At 41.8% G+C, this 18,748-nt stretch overlaps 1 protein-coding gene across 6 annotated transcripts in view; it reads right to left on the bottom strand.

The window, feature by feature from the left end:
• The window catches only part of PKP4 (plakophilin 4), a 36,369-nt gene extending 22,442 nt beyond the window's left edge, over nt 1-13,927 (bottom strand). For all 6 annotated transcript variants that reach the window (XM_062498714.1, XM_062498717.1, XM_062498712.1 and 3 more), the window contains exons 1-2: nt 13,388-13,927; nt 3,647-3,759 (exon numbers count right to left, since the gene is read on the bottom strand). In XM_062498714.1, coding sequence (XP_062354698.1) covers nt 3,647-3,759; nt 13,388-13,516 — 242 coding nt within the window. In that variant the 5' untranslated portion in view covers nt 13,517-13,927. The remainder of the gene's footprint in view (nt 1-3,646; nt 3,760-13,387) is intronic.
• Nucleotides 13,928-18,748: the final 4,821 nt, after the last annotated feature.

The raw sequence follows: 18,748 nt of genomic DNA, 5'->3' as shown, positions 1-18,748 counted from the left end.
CCAGCTGTGTGCCCCCAGCACCAGGCACTCTGTTCAACAGCAGCAGGCGCTGCTCGTGGCACGGCACAGCAAAGGAGGTCTGGGGATCACCACTCCAGAGCATCTGGCTTCTACATGTAAAGCAGTTCAAAAGTTGTAGGTCTCTTCCTGTTCATTTTTTCCACTGTTTTTTCAGCTTCCAGTTTTCCAGAGAGAATTCTGATCCTTTGCACAGAGCAAATCAAAGCAGCTGACACACAGCTACAGCTCTGAGAGTGAGGAGTGACGTACGTCACGCTGTCCAGGTTAGTGAGATGCCTTCAGAGCCAACCAGTGCACAGACCAAGCAGGTATCTGATATCAGTGTAAAAACCAACTTTCTCCTGCATTTTTCCAATACTGATTTTTTATCAGACTATCTCCACCCTTTTGTCCGTCCACCGAGCCATGTGCCTTCCTGTGCTCGCGGTAGTACTGATGCACGACCATCTTTGCAGACAAATGCAGAATTCAGCCATGTGTTATTAACATTAGATACTCTAAATATTTCTATGGGAAAATGTATCTCCTCCCTCTAAATATAAAATATCAAACTTTGAATAATACATAATTTTTTGCAATGATTATAAGCTGCTGTTTTCCAAAAAACAGCTCTTTAAAGGAAAAACGGCCAAGTCCATCAGATTTGATTGTGTCTAAATATCAGCATGAGATTGTGATTTTGGGCAAGATGTAGCAATTTCTAAATGACTTTCTATTTTACTTCTTTCTACGGCAGCTACTGATTACAAAAAAATAGCTCAGCAACATGAACAGCACAAGATACTTATTTTCTACAATGAAAACAACCATTTAGGAGCCTTCTTAGAAACAAAATATTTGCATAAAAGAGTCCTAAAGACACATATTAGCACAAACTGAACTAGAGTTACAATGAGACTTCAAGTAAAAGGAGAATTCCAAGGCAGGCGGCAGGCTTCCGAAAATCAACCTCTGGCCAGAACTCCCATGTTACCTGAACACCAGGTTTTCCACTCTTGCCCTTCTGCTCTGCTCTTCAGACCTTTTGGAAACTCAATTCCTTACACTGATGCAATGTGGCTCAGTGTTGCTGGCAATGGTAACAAACACTGAATACACACAAAAATTAATTGTCACACACACGAGGCTATAACCCGGAGCATAATATAATATATAATATATAATATATAATATATAATATATAATATATAATATATAATATATAATATATAATATATAATATATAATATATAATATATAATATATAATATATAATATAATATATAATAGATAACCCTGCCCAGCATTCCTGACTCTGACTACTTGAACTTCCTTTACAGGTACACAAGGTAAGAATGAAAAAGGCTGCTCTGACCATGGGTCACAGGAAGAAAGCTGCTTCATCAACACTTCAACTGGTTAAGGTGACTCTAATTCAATGATTTTGGAACAAGTCCAGCACACATCACCCACTGATACCATCAGCTGATTTTGTCCCCCAGCAGATGCAATGTTTAGAAGACAGCAGCTCTTTCAGCTTTGAGCAGTCAGTCCAGTGCATTTCGTGGCAGTGTTTAAAAGCACTGTGGTGACACACTGCAGTGCCCATGCCGAGCTGCTGCTGGAATCAGCCACGATGCTTTCTCTTCCCAACAGCAGCATGTCATACGTCCAAAGAGAGCCCAGATGCAGCAAGCCACACTTTGGAAAATGCTAATGTAGCCCACTACTATCCTTGAAAAAGAATTAGGTTAGTAGAGTAGACATGCAGAAATATTCCTCTATCAGAAATATCATAACAGCTTGGTATGACGTACAGTTTTCAGTTAGAGATGATAGAGACAAATATGACAGTAACACAAATATTTGGTACTGGAGATGAAGCATGCATACAAAGTGTGCTGAAATCCACCAATGCCTTTCTTTTTAAATTTTTTTTACCCTTTTGATTTTTTTCCCTTGCTTGTATTTTTAAGGATTTGGATTGGTTTGTTTACGTTTTTTTTTTGTTTGAGGTTTTGATTAATTTGATTTTTTATTGCTTGTTTTTTGGTTATGCTCCTTTCTTAATTTCACACCTTTTCCTGGCCATTTTACTGTTCTACTTCAAAGCTATCTTAGACATAAAATTGAACCAGCTGCCAATCTGGAAAAAAATAAAAATCTGATATATAGAAAAGGTTTTGCATTAAGTAATTTAGAGACAAAACACACTAAGGGTCACCAACACTGCTTTACATTTTCATGTGGCAGCTCCTAAATACTTTCCGGCATTTGAATTTCCAGGTTAGAGGCCTCTCAGTGACATGGCTGTGCCACTCTGCTAAGGCAGAAGGGGCTGGTGGAGGTCCCAGCCAGATCTCAGCCAGCACCTGTGCACAGCACACCAAGCCTTCAGGAACAACACTGACACTTAGGGAAATGGCACATTTCTGATTTTGTTAAGCAGTGTGCTATTTTTTTTAAATGTGGTAATCACAATTATGATCTCCAGTTCCTAGACTGGACAAGTCAATTCCCAGTGCATCTTTCACAGATTTTGCATGATGTGAAACAGTTTAAGGCTATTATCTCTGCAAGTACTCCATAAGGTGGAAAGTATTTCTGATTTAAACAGCACCACTTGAGAGAAAAGCAGTGATTTCCATCGCCTACCTTCCTGCTTGGCTATACTGCTGCTCTCATCAAAAAAAGGCAACAGATGAAAAAATTAAGCACTATTTATTAAATATTTATAAAATAGTGAGAAGCTGTAAAAAGCTAAAAATATAATTCTGTTAAAAACATACGTAGTTCACAGATATTCTTGTGGTATTTGAGCTCCCTGCATGGCTACGCCTCCGTGGTTGGAATACATCTGTGCTGTGAGGCAGCAGCAGAAAAGGGCTGCTCCCAGCCAGCCTGGTGTGCTGCTCACAGAGCTGCCAGCCACACTCCAGTGCCCCCACAGGCTGAACGGGCTCTTCTACCTGTCCTTTAGCTTCTATTTCCAATAGCTACATCAGCAACACATTTACAACTACATGCAGTATACAGAAAACTTGGTGTAACTTTAAATTCTTAGTGTAGAGGGATTTCTCTAATAAAGTGTTATGTACTAAACTCCATAAACTTGATTTACACCTTACAAGCAACTGGGAACCAGGAAAATCAGTATTTTGCTTTTCTTGTTGAGACAGGTAAGCAGACATTTTCGCAATATTTTAAGTAAATGAGGTAGTTTTCAGTCTTCAACTTTTCTAACAGCTATCTTTTTGACTTCACCAATACAGCTGATTCTTCTACCCACTCTACCAGACCCTGTGCCAGGAACCTAAGCAATCCTATGCTCCCCCTCAAACGAATTAACCAGCACTGCCACCAAAACCAGGTGGTCCTGGGACTTGCTGGCTGTTTCCAGGTAGCCCTGAAAACCACTACCTCTCTGGATGCGAATTCAAAAAATGTCTGCAATACACTGTAATCTTTAGAGACGCCTCCTGAAACTCTCCCATAACTCTTTACATCAAACCTGCATTTTTTAATCCTTCAGATATTAATAGAGGTGAATAGCTATCAGTGAAAACATATGTATAGAGGACATAAGCACCACTGAAAAGTCTTTAATTTATGGGACAAATGAAAGGAAAGTCATCAGGACTTGTACCTTGTGCTGGCGATACTTGGTGACTCTGCTCCAAGCCTACATCTCTCTAGCTGATTAGCCACAATTTGCCTTTCCACTTCCAGTTCTCTGGTAAGTCTTTGAAATTGAAGCTCCTGAAATTTCAAAATAAAAAGAAAAGCATTCTTGATGTTAAAAAAATGTGTGTGGATTAACTCTGAAACAATCACTGATTCATCACAGTTGTGTTTTGACTCTTCCTTAGGGGAATAAACTATAAAAGTGAAATTTAAAGGTTCTTTAAATCACTGATTCATGCAAATATTGATTTATCACCTGTTACAGAAAGAAAAAACATGTTTAAGCATTTTTGGGTTTTATTTCTCCTGCAATTAAAATTTTTGTGTTTTCTTACATTACCACAGGCTAACAAAATCACACATAGTGATTAAAGTCAGTCATATAGTGATAATAGTCAGTGCCTATAAAGTCAGTCTTCAATTTAATCTATAAACAAGGAAACTGGAAAATATCATATCCTAACCCTTCCAATCACAAACCTTCAAATCCTAAGCTATCCTACATTCTGACTGTAGTTGGAAACCTTAAGATTTATAACTTCAAAGTGGCTGAGTGTAGATGTGCAATTTCACCTTTTCTGAGTACAGCTTTTTTTACATTTCTTGGTCAAGGGTACCAAACTTCTTCAGCCTTTGTAAGAGACTTTTGGAATGCAAGGCTGCAAGGGTGAGTGGGAAATACCAGTGCCACACAGGACGGGTGTTACTGAAATCTGGAACCATTCTCCAAAGTATTCTGAAATCCAGACTATGTCACATCAAAAGATATTGATAGTGTTTCGCCCCCCCCCCCCCCCCCCAGTTAGCTTTTATTGACCAGAGAAAAGGGTTCTATTGAGCAATTGCATTATTTTTTTGAACTGATACTGTAAGCCCTCTGAAGTTTAAGTAAACCATATAAAAATAGATGAACACCAATATTCAGTAATCAGATGAAACACCAAGCAAGCCTTACATAGAGGTGAAGTGCAACACAGAGCACTCGTGCGGTGTGAAAGCCCAAATGACTGCTGAGGTTTCTCCCATGTGCTGTATGTGAGCCAGGGATATCAGCTCCTGCAAACTGCTCCTACAGCCCCACATCACATAGGATGGGGCAGAACCACCTCCCTGTCACCAACCACTGCCTGCAGCCTGTGCCCTTCCCAGTGAGATGAAGGGTGCTTCAGCAGTGTCCCACAGCTCCCAGCACTCTGCAGGGACCTCTGCTCCCTGCTCCAGCCCCTGAGCCTCACAGCCCTCAGGACACTTGCACTAACAGTAGGAGGCTCACAATAAGTTTGGGAAATGCTATTCTAAGAAGTTGAGATAAAGATTTTTCTCCCAACAACACAAGGAGATGCCCTCCAAGAACCCCACAAAGGAAGGCTAATTAGTACCTATGCCATCAGGCAGGCAGCTGAGGCCCAAGGCAAACAGCAGCTGCTGCTGCCACAATGACTAGATTAGATGATAAAACTGAAAAAGTGACTTCTGAAGGTCTGATGTGAGCCCCTACACCAACCTGGCTGTGACGCGCACACACACACACACACACACACACACACGGCTGACTGCCCTTCCAGAGGATACAAGCAATTGTGGACACATCCAAACATTTCTGAGAACTCCCAAACCAAACCGAATAAACACCTAACACCCTCAATTTTGGCCAGAAAAGGTGGGTGTGCATCCAAGGCACGTTTCCTGTTCCTTACTATTAAATCAATATTTTAACAGCGATGTCATGGGTGCAAACTGAAAATCTGAACCTATTGTTATTTCCTGATCTTTTAATTAGATTAATAAAAAAAAAATTACTAGCCATTAATTGGTTCCATTCAACCAATCTCTATTAATTTCCCTTTTCATTACAAATAGAGGCATTAATGAACACATTATTCTAGGAAACATCTTGCTGCATAACATCTCAAATAATAAATTCCCCATTTAAATAAAACATCCCTACCTTTTGCCCCACACCACAAAAATGTGAAGGCACTTAAACCAGAAGAACTATACTTCTATTTTTCTTGAGAGTAGAAGAGGTGAATGACATAAGAAAATCAAGTCCTAACCAGCTCTAAATTGATCACCATTCTAGTTTATACTTCCTTATACAAAATTTTATACCACTCTGAGTGGACATACCCCCACAATGTGTATCTATCAGACTGCACACTAGTTCTGGAAGGAATCTACTAAAATTTGTTTCTCTATCCAGTTTCTCTGGGAGCAATGGGAGAGCTCACTCCTTGAGCAGGATGCTCCCTGCACAGAGCTGCTGCTGTGGGCACAAATCCCAACTCACTGACTCCTAGAGCACTGGCTACTGACAAAATAGCATGGCTGGACTCAAATACAACTCTTAATAGGCATATTATCATTCACAGCAGAACATCTATGTGGCAAGCACATTGTAAAATCACAGACATAAAATTACAGAACACACTGCCATACTGCATCCCAAGGAGCAAACAAATCTCCTCAGACAGACACACTACATTGGCTTGGCCAGAACTACTTTCATTCAAAATTATTCAACATACATTGAGGGGAAAAAAAGCAACCTCTAATTCTGTAAACCTCTTCAGCAGCAACTAATCACCTTATCAAACTGCAGGTTTTATGTTCATAACCTAAAATTCCACTGTAAAGCCACAGGCCATGATTCTTAATATGAAACTGCAATAAAAGACAGCTTTGACCACAATTCCAGCTCTGGATCAGAAAGCGCACACACACGGGGCAAGAGAGCAGCTCGCTTTGGAAAGCAGCTGCAGTGACTGCAGGCAGCCAGGCTGTGAGAGTGGAAACCAGAGCCTAGAACATTTCAGAGCTGTGCAATCTCCTTTTGGGGGAGGGTCAAACCCTGCATTGGTGCTGTAGTGCTCACACCAGGTGACCAGCTGCTTTTCCTTGGCAAGCTCTGCCCAGCAGGAATCTCACTCGCGATGACATTTCACTGCACCAAGGTACAGGCAAGGCCAGCTCCACCAGTCTCAGCAGCTGAATCCTCTTTCCATGTGAAAGCTGAGTGTCTCTGAGAGGCTGGTGGCTCCGGGGCAAGGGACAGCAACTACCAACACACTGTGCTGGGCTCTTGCCAGCAAGTATTTGAAAACAAGTAAATAATGGGAAAGCTGTTTGCACAACTGCCAGTGAAGACTGCCATTCTCCTGTTGCAGGCATTGCATAATAAAAGAGGGTTTAGGGGCTATTCTGTGCCTTCATACATCCTATCATGATACTGTGCTGCAGGTTCACCTTTTTCATTTGTGTTGATGAGGCCGGTGAGAATGAGGAATCTACATTCACCACACCGAAAAATAAAAATTACTTTCTTCCTGCCCTGTTGTGATTTGAGGACCTCTGGGAAAACACAGACAACTTTAAACAAACAGTGGTCCAGGTGCTTAGTGAAAGGTTTTCTAGTGACAGCTCTGCAAGAATCAGTAGCAATTGCACGAACAGTGAAGAGAAGTCAAGATTCCTTTTGAATGGTTCATGCCTGGCTAGCCAGACCCAGACTGGGCAGCTGGACATCAGAGGGAGAAGATTCCTCCAATAAACAAAGGCATCTCTTGCAGCTTCTTGACTTGACCAGTTCCCAGTGGCTGCTGTGACAGAAGACTGGGCTAGGACGGGCTGGTATTTCCAGTTGCAGTAATACTGGGATATGCTGAGCTGCTTCAAACACCAAATGTTGCTGTCTGTGAAATATTATTAGGGAAATTGTAAGCTGAACTATGAAATGTGTTCTAATTACAAAAGTGTTGTCTGCTGAATGATTGAGCTGAGCTTCTTTCAATAGCTCAACTTACTCATCTAAGAAAGCATAGCCTGCATTTGAGAGGAATATTTTTATCTTGTGTTTACTATTTCTTATTAAACTGCAACCACAGTGCAGAGCCACACAACTTCCATCACCCGTGAAAGTTCACACAATGCTACAGAAAAGGCCATTATATTTTGGATATTTTCATGATACAAATGCGCAACAAAGAAGAGAACAACAAAACAGAAGTTGATTTATAACCTCCCTTCATGTTAACCTCTTGCACTCATCTATGTAGCGTTCAGTTGCCACCTGCCATAATTCAGAGCTAGATCAAGCAACTGACTACTTAAACCCACACTGAATACCATATTTTCCAAAATGGATGTCATACTCTAGTGACCCAATATTTAAATTCTCTACCAGAATCTATTGCAGAAAAAGCCTGAACTAACTAACCATATTAGAGCAACCATAATATTTTCTGTAAAAATTAAATTTACTCACGCACACAACTGCATTTGCATGCTTTCAGTATCTCAGTATCTTCCAAAATAGAAGACAAAAGATAAAAAATTGGACAGTGTAGAGAGAATCACAGATTACAGGATGTGAGATGACACAGCTACAATTACTGGCTGATCACACTTACTCTGTATTCAACAGCAGCAGACCATTAAAGCCCTTAATACTTTTATGCATGCATTGTTCACTAGTCTGGTACAACAGTTTAGTGCTGCTCTAGCAGATGAGAGATCAAAATTTTAGCATTTTATAGAAAGCTCACTGCTGCCAGTGGCAGGAGGGAAGAATGGCACTGGAGGCATTCCCTGGCTGCCTCTGACACATCCTCTCTGGAAGCTTTGTGACAATGCTCAGGCAGCCCAAGTCAGTGCTGGAGCTGAGGTACAGCTAGGGCACGAGGGCTCAGTCACTGCTGAGCAGACAAGTTGATAATCTAAACCAAGCATGCTACAAAAGGTGTCAATACTCCAGTATATGTCAGAGGCACCCACAGTTCCAGACTGGCTCTTTTTCAAGGGGAGTTTCTCCTCTGAAGCCTAGCAGTACAAAGGAGAAAGGAAAGTTAACTTCTAAGTCATCATATGGATAAAGCAGTACAGAGAATTTTGATTAAGGAAATGAGCTAGCTATTTCACCTGAGACACGAGTGGAATTAAATTTGTCCTAGAGTAAGACCTTCAGGAATTTGACATCTCAGACTTGACTTACCAAAACTAAAAATGCTGGTAAACAGCAGAAGCTCTAAACCTCAGAGTTCTGGGATTAAATAGGCAAGAGTGACCTATGCAATTGAAGACAATACTAAGAGTTGGAAGAAAATCCCTGTTCTTCCAGCTATTCACAAAATGTTGACCAAGATTTTTGTTTCACTCCTGACAAACTTGGGAGTCCATTCAACAAAAAGTACTGCCTTCAGTTCAGAACTGCCACATGTTTATCACCCAACTGATCACTAGATGCATGCAAATCAGAATTTCAAAGTGAGACTGTAAAAAGTTTGTGCTCAATTACTGGAAATGCATTTAGTAAGTCTCTTTTCAGGTATCTCTATGAAGTGACATGCCTACACAGAGTACTGAACGGTAGCTGAACGGTAAAGAAATCTCCAAGACTTAGTATCAATAGTTCCCATCCAAAAAGATGTTTTAACATGCAATAAAAAATAGGCAAAATGCATTCTTCCTTCTGTTTCCATCTGAAAAAGGTGGAGGTTTGCTCCCTGCTCTCAAACCCTATTAAAAACATCTCAAGAATCATGTAAAAAAATCTGTACTTAAACAATAATGAAGGAAAAAAGTGAGGTGCACATTCTTTATTTATGTGATACAGTTCAGTGCACTTACACAAAAGGAAAAGATTTTGCTGAAGTCCTGAACAAACAGCACTTCTAGAAAAACAGGCAGGGAAACCCAAGAGATGTATTATTATCCACCTGAAAGCATATCAAATCATTCTTTCTCTGTCACCTACTTACTAAAGAAAAGGTGAAAAGCTGCCCATCTCTAAGTGTCACAAATAGCTAGACCAAACCAAAAAACCAGCCATTGCTGCAAGTGTTTCTGTCTTAGCAAAGGCATTAAAACCAGCATACTCCTGTTACTTTTGAAAACTGCATTGATGGGTGGCTTTTCCTGCAAGACTGCTTCTCAGACCAACCACTGAAAACTAATGTGCTAAGCAGGAAATTCACAATTCCAAATGATCCCATTTAATCTTGTCAATTCAGCAGCAGTTCATTCCAAATTGATCAGTATACAGCTTGAACACAGAAAACAGCAGTGATTCCATGAACCTACAGGGAGCAGTTGGCAATTAGCTGCCCTACATTCCTCCCCCCCAAAATTTACTGCTACTATGCTGCTCCTACAATTTTTAACAAGTTTTTATTTTAGTATGAAAATACTCAATTTACTTTTAGCATGGATAAGAGACTCCCTACAGAACTCAACTAAACTGCTATGCAGGATTCAGAACTCCCCAGGATTCAGAAGTATAGACACATTTTACTTTTATTTAAGACTTTTTTCAGCAATTCCTAAGATACTTCTACCCATGATAGTATGGAAGCCTCATAACATTTTAGAAGTGAAAGCCATATTTTAGGGAAAAAATTCCCAACCCTCCTCTAGAACAAGCCCATAGAAAACAATCCCCTCCCTCCCCTGCCCGCCCCCCCCCCCCCAAAAAAAAACAAAAAAAACCCAAAAACACCTCAAAATCCATCATCAAATCCACTTAAAGACAAAAACATGATAAAATGTTTCAGGTTTATTACAATTAGCCTTGGGGTTTTCCTGCATTCAAAAAGGAATTCCTCTATTAGAATCACAGAGTCCAACCTGTGCCCAATCCCCACCTTATCCCCAGCCCAGAGCACTAAGTGTCACCTCCAGCTCTTCCTCAGACACCTCCAGGGATGGGGATCCAAACCTCCCTGGGCAGTTCCAATCCCTCAGCACCCTTTCCATGGAGAAATTCCTGCTGATGCCCACTCTGAGCTCCCCTGAGGTCATTCCCTCTCCTCCTGTCCCTGTTCCCTGGAGCAGAGCCCGACCCCCCCAGCTGTCCCCTCCTGTCAGGGACTTGTGCAGAGCCACAAGGGCCTCCTGAGCTTCCTTCTGCCCAGGCTGAACCCCTTTCCCAGGTCAGGAATTCTCCAGCCCAGTCCCAGCTCTGCTCCCTTCCCTGGACACACTCCAGTCCCTCAATGACTTTCTTATATTAAGGCACCCAAAACTGCCCCCAGAACAGGAGATGCCTCAGCACTGCCAGCACAGGGGACAGGCACTGCCCTAGTCCTGATGGCCACACGAGTTTGGACAAGGGCCAGGTGCCTTGGCTTTTTTGCCCACATGGGCTCATGTTCACTTTAAAACAGATCTTGAGCTTTGTCAGAAAAGCACAAAGCTGTAGTGATCTAAATTTCTTCACAGGTTACACCTGTTCTGCTCGTGTTATTTTATAATACTACGAGTGAATCAAAATGTTCCTTTCCTAAAATACGACCAAGGGAGATGGACCCAGCTGTCTGACACCTTACCCAAGGATCAGAGTTGAGAGGACACACTCCAGTTTGGTAAAACAATTGCTTTAAACTGATTTGAGGTCCTAGGAAAAGGAAACAAATGGAAACAAGTGGAAACTTTATTTAGAAGTAGCTTATAGGATTCATAGGCTAATTAGTGCAAATTTTTAGGTAATCATAACTATTGTCTCATGACTATGGCAGAAAGGTCGAAATAATGCAACACATTTATCTTAGAACTACTGTAGTAATTTTTAAAGCTTTTGTTAAGTTAAATCTTGCCCAATTTGACAAGTAATAATAAAGGCTTTTCTTGGTTGTTTCCACTGTAGTGTTTCTGAAGTACTTGGGTCAGGGTGCGGCAGCTCCATTTTACAAACACTGACCTGCTGCACCTCGCAGCAATTCCTGTACCAAAGGAAACAGCAAACAGTGCAGCAGTTTCTGTTCAAGGTTAATAAAGTAAAGAACTTCACTGGAAAATATTCTGTTCTGGGCTTTCTGCCATGCAGGAAGGGTGTTGAACATGTCAGTGTCCATAATTATTATCAACAGAAAAAATACCAGAAAGCAGCAGTTCAGAACTTAATTCTTTCACATTATCAATTCCAAGACTGAAGGACAATTTACATCTTCCTTCCCTCACACACATTTTATGTGTCTGCACATTTTACAGCAAGGCTCCAGTTCTGAAGTTTGTGTAATGCTAATGCTAAATGACAATTTTTCTTTTTAGCTTTCATCAGAATTTAGTTGTGGAATAGCCACATATTTAATAGTCTTTTTATAAATGGAAAGAGGAAGTGGTTTTAACTTCCTTTTCAAAAGAAAGAAATACTCCATTATAATTTTTTCTCTAGGACTAATAAAAAGATGCAAATATTGTTTGGACAGGCCAAGGAACAGTAACAAAAGCCTTCAGTGCACACCCGTGTGTGGAGCTGCTCCTGGCAGCACTGCCCTGGCTGCACGCTCGGCGGCATCTGGCACCCAGCACAGCGTCAGCACGGAGCTGATTGCACGGAGCTGTGAGCACAGAGCTGTCCTGGGCAGGGGCATGCATGCATGCATCCATCCATCCATCCATCCCTGCCTGGACAGCCCAGCTCTGGCACTGGCATTGCTGCCAGCTCGGTAACACCGCCAGCACACTCTTTGTGCAAAATGGACCTGCTGACCACCCACCTACTTCAGGCAAATGAGTCCTAATTTGTGACAGACTACCACGGCACAAGGCAAACTGCTGTTGGATGAAAGAGGTTTGAAGGTATCTGTAACTCTTGGCTGACTTTTCTCACTGCAACTGCCCTGGCAGTGATACCCAGAACACTGCAAATGTGAATATTAATTTTAACACTGCTAAGATATTTTTAGAGTTGCTATTGTCACCTTAAATTACTTTTGAAACTTAATTTAGGTGCAAAAATGTAAGATTCAAATTTCATCACCCTGCAGATAATTTTAGTTTAACAATAAGGTATTATGGGTATGAAAACTGTTGATATCAAGAAGATATAATCTAATTCTCATCTTTTTAAAAATATTAATATGGGACAATGTAAGAACTAATATATCAAGTGTTTGCATTCAGAGCTACCGTCTTGAATCAAGTCATGATTCATCTTAAAGGAAGTTCAAAACAGACAGCAAAGCAGATTTATTCTGAGCTTCAGATGTTACAGTCTGTGTATTAAGTCAATAAAGATCATTATTTCTCAGTGTAATACAATGAAAAACAAAGTATCCCTTCTCCCTTTGTGTTCTTTAAATTTAAAAAAGAAAAAACCAACAAAAACTTTAACTGGAGTGTCTCCTTGTAGAACTGCAATTTTTCCCACTTGAACAATCTTCAGAAATTAAGGCTGAATTTGACTGCAAACGCAATTTTATTTTTCCTATAAAAATTATCACTTTAGATACACATCCATAAATGTGCTAAAGATTTAAAATGTATTAGTACCTTGGTACTGAAAGCAAACTCAGAGTTTAAAGCCCATTTTTAAATAAAGTACAATTAATCATACCCAATCTGTAGGTGCAGGACTTCGTAGCATTGAACACTTTGCTTTACAGGACTTACAAGGACTGATTCCAATGTTGCATCAATTCTACACTAGCTTTTCTTCTTCCTTTGCCACTAAACCTGCATTTCCAGTCTGACTTACAGCAGCAATGCAGACATTCCAAGGGATACAGAACACCAGAAAGATGCTTCTGTTTAATGCAGGTAACTGAACCCCTTCTATTCAGATTCTAAAACTGATACAGAAATAGGCTATAGTGGCACTGGGTCACATGCTGCAGATCAAACAGTGCTGGTTGTTGCAGCAAGGCAGTAAGAGACAGCAGTTAACTCCACGCACACTCTGAAGAATTGCTGAAAACGAAGCAGGTACCTGTTCCTTTACAGAAGCTAAAATGGTAGTGGCAGTGGTCTCTGGTTCCATGCCTGGGCCTGTGGAAGTCTCCTGCGCTGTCTGCGGCAGCCCCTCCTCCACCATTGGGCTCTGTTCAGGGGCTGGCATTTTGCCTGCAATAACAAGATTTTAAGATAGTTTACATTTTCAGCCAGGGATGTTTAAAATCCAAGTTTTCAGGATTATATTTTTTTTTTTTCTAGAAGCTTTCCAAACTTAACTAAATTAGCAGGGAATTTTGCATTACTCAATCAGTGTTGTGTGACTGTATTTCACCTTCACAAATGGAGACCAGAATCACCTACACAACTCGAGGGTTGGGCAGGAGCAAGCAGGCTGCATGATGCTTCACAATTATTTTTAAAAATAATTATTTTGTGGTGGTCAATAAAACTCAAGATGCATGAAAAATACTAGTGTTAGCTGCTAAGAACACCCAGGATCAGTACAAGTCTACCACAGTTTTCAGCACAGAAGACTGACACTTAACAGCAGAATACTCTGCTGTCAGGAACAAACTATGGAAGAGACTAATTATGGTAATAAAAGCTTAATGGGCACAATGCTTCTAATGCTCTTTCTGCAAAAGAGGAAATTAAAATGCCAAATTTAAAGCAATTGCCCTGGGCTATGGATAGTGTGGAAAGGACTGACAGGATTAGCATCTAATAATCCCAAACTGTGCTATTGCAGAGGCAGCACACTAACAATTCCAATCTATGGAAAAAAAAGCAATTAATTTGTTCAATTATCAAAGTCACTATTAACTAAATATTAGAAAGATAGTTATGAAGTGTGCTTAATGCTTTGAAAGCAGCAAGTAGCATTCACTAAGCTTCTGCACAGATACTACACTTTAATTTCCTTCAGAAAAAAAAAGCTTGTGAGGTCTAATGTTAGAAGTAGTCCATATTTCATTTTAGATTTTCATTACAAACTCACCCAATATTCCTAGGGCAGACAAACAGGAAGAGATTCCTTCCCCATTCCATTCATTACTCAAAGGGTGAGGAGATGCTTAGGCTGCAAATGGGCTCCAAAGCCAGGAATGGACCTGTGAGACCCCTCAGTCCAGAGCTGTTTTGGCCATGAGCACCTGAATGAGCACAGGGCAATGCACAGGATCAGTGCACACCTGGGCTGCAGAGCTGCATGTTTCTGACAGGGTTGGAAGGGGACTCAAGGTGACCCTGAAGGGATCTCTCCTGGGATGGCCTGCACGCAGAGGCCAGGCCAGGGCAAAGCCCTGTGCTGTCAGAGGAGTGCTGGGCTGCTACAGGAGAGGTGATGGTGTAAGAACACCTATGGGAGAGGTGATGGTGTAAGAACACCTATGGGAGAGGTGATGGTGTAAGAACACCTAAGGGAGAGGCCATGGTGTAAGAACAACCGCTTTTATTCTGCTTGGTGTATGGCAGCCTAAGGGCTGTGAGAGGAATGGTTCCTCTTCAGGCCCACAAGCTCTCCTGATAGTAGCAGGGGTCTTTATTAACCAGCCTTTTCCTGCTAAAAGAGCTGGTGACGTGGTTCATGTACAGTCTCACATCAGCCACTGAGGGAATTGAGCACTTTCATGGAAACTCAGGTGAGATGAGTGATGAAAGCCAGTGAAGCAGTCATGGGAGCAACCTGTCGTGCAGAAGCCTGGACACCCACTAGGTTCTACCACCGCAAATGGAGAAAGATAAACCTGCTTCCCAAACACAGCAGAGAAGGAGTCCAACTCCATAAGGCAGGGCTTTTCCCCTCAGCACCTTGCAGGTGAAGCACGGGGAGGCCGCCCGGTACGTACCCTGAAATGAGACTGTACGAACAGCCCATTCTTACCCTACATCCACACCACACCTATATTCAGGAACAAGGCAAAAGAAACTGCCCAAAGATTTCTGCTGTCAGGAGTGCACAAGGACACCTGAGTATGCTGGCCCAGCCACACCAAGAGCCACTCGACTCCCTTCTCCCCTCACACACACACACCGGTCTCCCCTCCCTGCAGACATGGCACTGTGAGGACCACACCCTGCTGTCCTCCTCATCTCCAGGCTCCGTGGCCCAGGATGAGCATTCCTTCCTGTGCCAGCAGCCAGGGCAGCCATGGCAAGGCTGGGTGCTCCCACAGGTATTGTCCTGCCCAGCCCCAGCCCTGCGCAGCTGCAGGACACCAACACTCAACTCTGCAACTGCAGCACAACTAACTCTCGACAAAGAAAGAGACATTAAATGCTACTTGACTTCCAAGGTGCCACAAATTAATAACCAGACATATCTGGCTATTTTTGAAACACTATTTTTATTGGTTTCAGCTTGCAGATACAAAGGCTACCACACCAAGCCTGTCACAAGCTTCACATCAGGCAGGCAAACCCCTAATGCTTCAAGGAGCATTTCTACAGAACCTATTAAACAGAAATTAAGCCAGCAAAATGCAAAAGTACCTCTAGTAGTTGTATAATGGGATTTTGAAAAGTCAAATGCACAACTTTATGGTTTTAGAAAATAAAAATGGTTTCTTCAAAGTTTTACTTCTGAAAACCAACTTGTCAATCAAGCAGTAAGAACCCAAAGCACAAAATACATGCCACAATTCCACGTGTCATATATGATTTTTTATATCACTTACCATAGTTCTTTTATGACTATAACTCAGTGTTTCAGGTTTCAAAATGACCAGATAAATTTGAAAGCATATCAAGTAATAAAATCACCCAATCAAGCCTTTCCTTCATTTAGAAAATCTGCTAAGCAATCTAAAGGACAACTCTCAAAAACTCACAAGTTACACATGCACTTCTCTCAGAATGGGGCTGTTTGTTGGTCCACATATCCCACCGTGTCTCCACCTGCATGTAACAGGGCAATGCCTGCTGTAGTTTGGGATTTCCAGGTTAAAAGTACAAAATACAGCAGTGAAACAATCTCAATTCATCTTTTCCATAGTTTTCTCTCTCTTCTCACCCCAACACTGTAACTTCTCAACCCATCTGTAGTAGATTTCTGTAACAAGCCAGTCCAGAAAACATCCCTCTGAGATGGTTGGAAGGTGTACTAATTCATTGGAACAGAAAATATGCCCAGTATTGAGTATCTAATAAAAACATCCAGATAAAAACCAATCAAATTAATTATTAGTGAAGCTGTCAGTATTAAATGTACATCTATCTCAGTGTTAAGAGATGTAATCACAGACCTACACCCTATCACACAGGCACTTGTTTCAACTGATGTTCCTCCAATTAACACATTTCTCAGCCAAGTTACTGACTTTCTAATTTTGATTTCAACATTAAATAACTGTTGGCTCTGATCCCACAAACACTTAGGTACACACTTGAGCTAATAAACAAGTCTGTTCATCCCCCCAGCCAGGCCTGTGGGCTTGGGTGACAGCACAGGAGAGTGAGGAAGCAGGAGAAGCTCTCCAGGGCCCAGTCCACCCCTGCACAGCTCTGTCTAGGGATGCTGGTTAAGGACAGGAACTCACAAAGTCAAGGCAGGTTCTCATCTTCACCTTATAGGAGCAGGAAACAGAAAGAGCAGGTTTGGTGAGAGCCTTAAAATCTGATATGAGTTAGAAGTTGAGAGGAGTTAATACAAAACCCTGTTTCTACCTTAGACAAGACTGGAATTTATCCACTCAAAACACTCCCTGGATTGTGCTACTACTCATTTGGGGATGGATAACTGATTCATTATTGGAAAACTAGCAACCAGATTTCATACCTCCAAAAAATTAGGTTCATATTTATTTTGCTTGTCTCTGGTGTTACGGCTGAGCAGACACCACCCAGAATACAAGACTGCTCCCACATCTTTCCCAGCCTGTTCAGACCCTCATTCCCCCACAGCCCCATGCTGTAGTTTCCTAGGTCCTGCCCTGGGCAGTACTAAAGGTCAAAATGCAGTGACAACCTAGCTCCAGGTTGGCATGTCCAGATGAAGTGTGCAAGAAAGGCATAGCTGTTCAATTTGAAACCTCCAGTTTGAAATACCCTAAAACAATTTTGAGAACAGTGGTTTTCCCAGTGTCTCTGCTGTAAAGACTCACTCAAATGGCTTTATGAAACCACAAAGTAAATCACAGCAGAGCAAACCAAGCCACCATAAAGACTCAGCTCTCCATCCAGGGATGGTTTGGCAGGGAGCACCACTGGGCATTTGTGGGATTTGCTCAAGCAAACCCTGACCAAACAGACCCCTAACTGCCCCTTCAGAGGACATGCTGGCTCCACTGTGCACCCCCTGTTCTGCTCATGTGGCTGACTCAAGCACCAGCTCCTAAAGCCTCCCAGCCCTCCTCCTTCCACAGCCCCGTGCACTGGGCTGGGCAGAGTCACCTGTGGCTCCAGCAGCAGCCAGTCAGGCTTTCACACTGCTCTCAGCACTCAGGGAAGGAACCTGGGAAATACTTTCCTTTGTGTCTGATCCACTGGTCAAACAGCTGCAAAGCCAGAAGTTGGGGGGTGCATCTGACACAGCCTTGCTGCTGGGGATGAGAGGAGGGTGTGTTTTCCTGAGCCAGCTGGTCTTGCAGCCACAATCACCGACACAAGGAATCAAGAACATACTATTGAGAAGGAAAGAAGAAATATGAGAAACCACTAAGCCAAGTGTAGCAAACCATGCTTCAAGTTTTCATTGTCATTAGTCTCTACTCCCCACTTTTCAGTGCTCCTCTTGTTCTTAGACATACCCAGATAGCTTTGCCAGTACTGAATAATCCCACTTCTTTTAGTGCAGGGCCAAGAAAAAGCCAGACCTTTTGAGGATTGATGCCAGATGGAAGTGGTGCTTTTTCACAACCTCCTAATCCCTTCTCTTCATATTTCTTCTGCCCTCCTTACATTGGTTATTCTTCCAAATTTGCTCCTTACCTATGTTCCCTGTTTCTGAGCCTCCCACTGCTGACCTGCAGCCAGTAAAATCAGTCACCAGCACAATTCATGATGAAGAGGTAATACAGTTCTTACAACACTGCAGCTAGGACAGGATGGACTGGATTTATTTCATGAGGGCAACATGAAAATAACAACGGCCAACCTCTCATCACTGAAAATCCTCATATTCATATAGCTACAAGGGTAACTCAAGTAACAATAGTAAATTACCAATGATATTAGACAAATACTCCTTAGTATAGAGTGGAAAAGCTCCTATAAGCTAAAATCAACTTGCTGGGACACTAACATTATTTACTACACACCAAAGTTATTCTTGTACATCTACACTTAGAGCAACAAGACACATCTCAGCTCTTGGTCAAAGACTCTGCTCTTCTCATCCTTTACAGTGCATGAAAAGCCAAAACCTAAACAAGACGTACTACATTTCTAGTTTTAACAG

This window comes from Cinclus cinclus, chromosome 9, assembly GCF_963662255.1.
Source record: "Cinclus cinclus chromosome 9, bCinCin1.1, whole genome shotgun sequence".
Classification (NCBI taxonomy): Eukaryota; Metazoa; Chordata; class Aves; order Passeriformes; family Cinclidae; genus Cinclus; species Cinclus cinclus.
The sequence above is the reverse complement of the archived record's forward strand: the minus strand, read 5'-3'. Positions and strand labels throughout refer to the sequence as shown.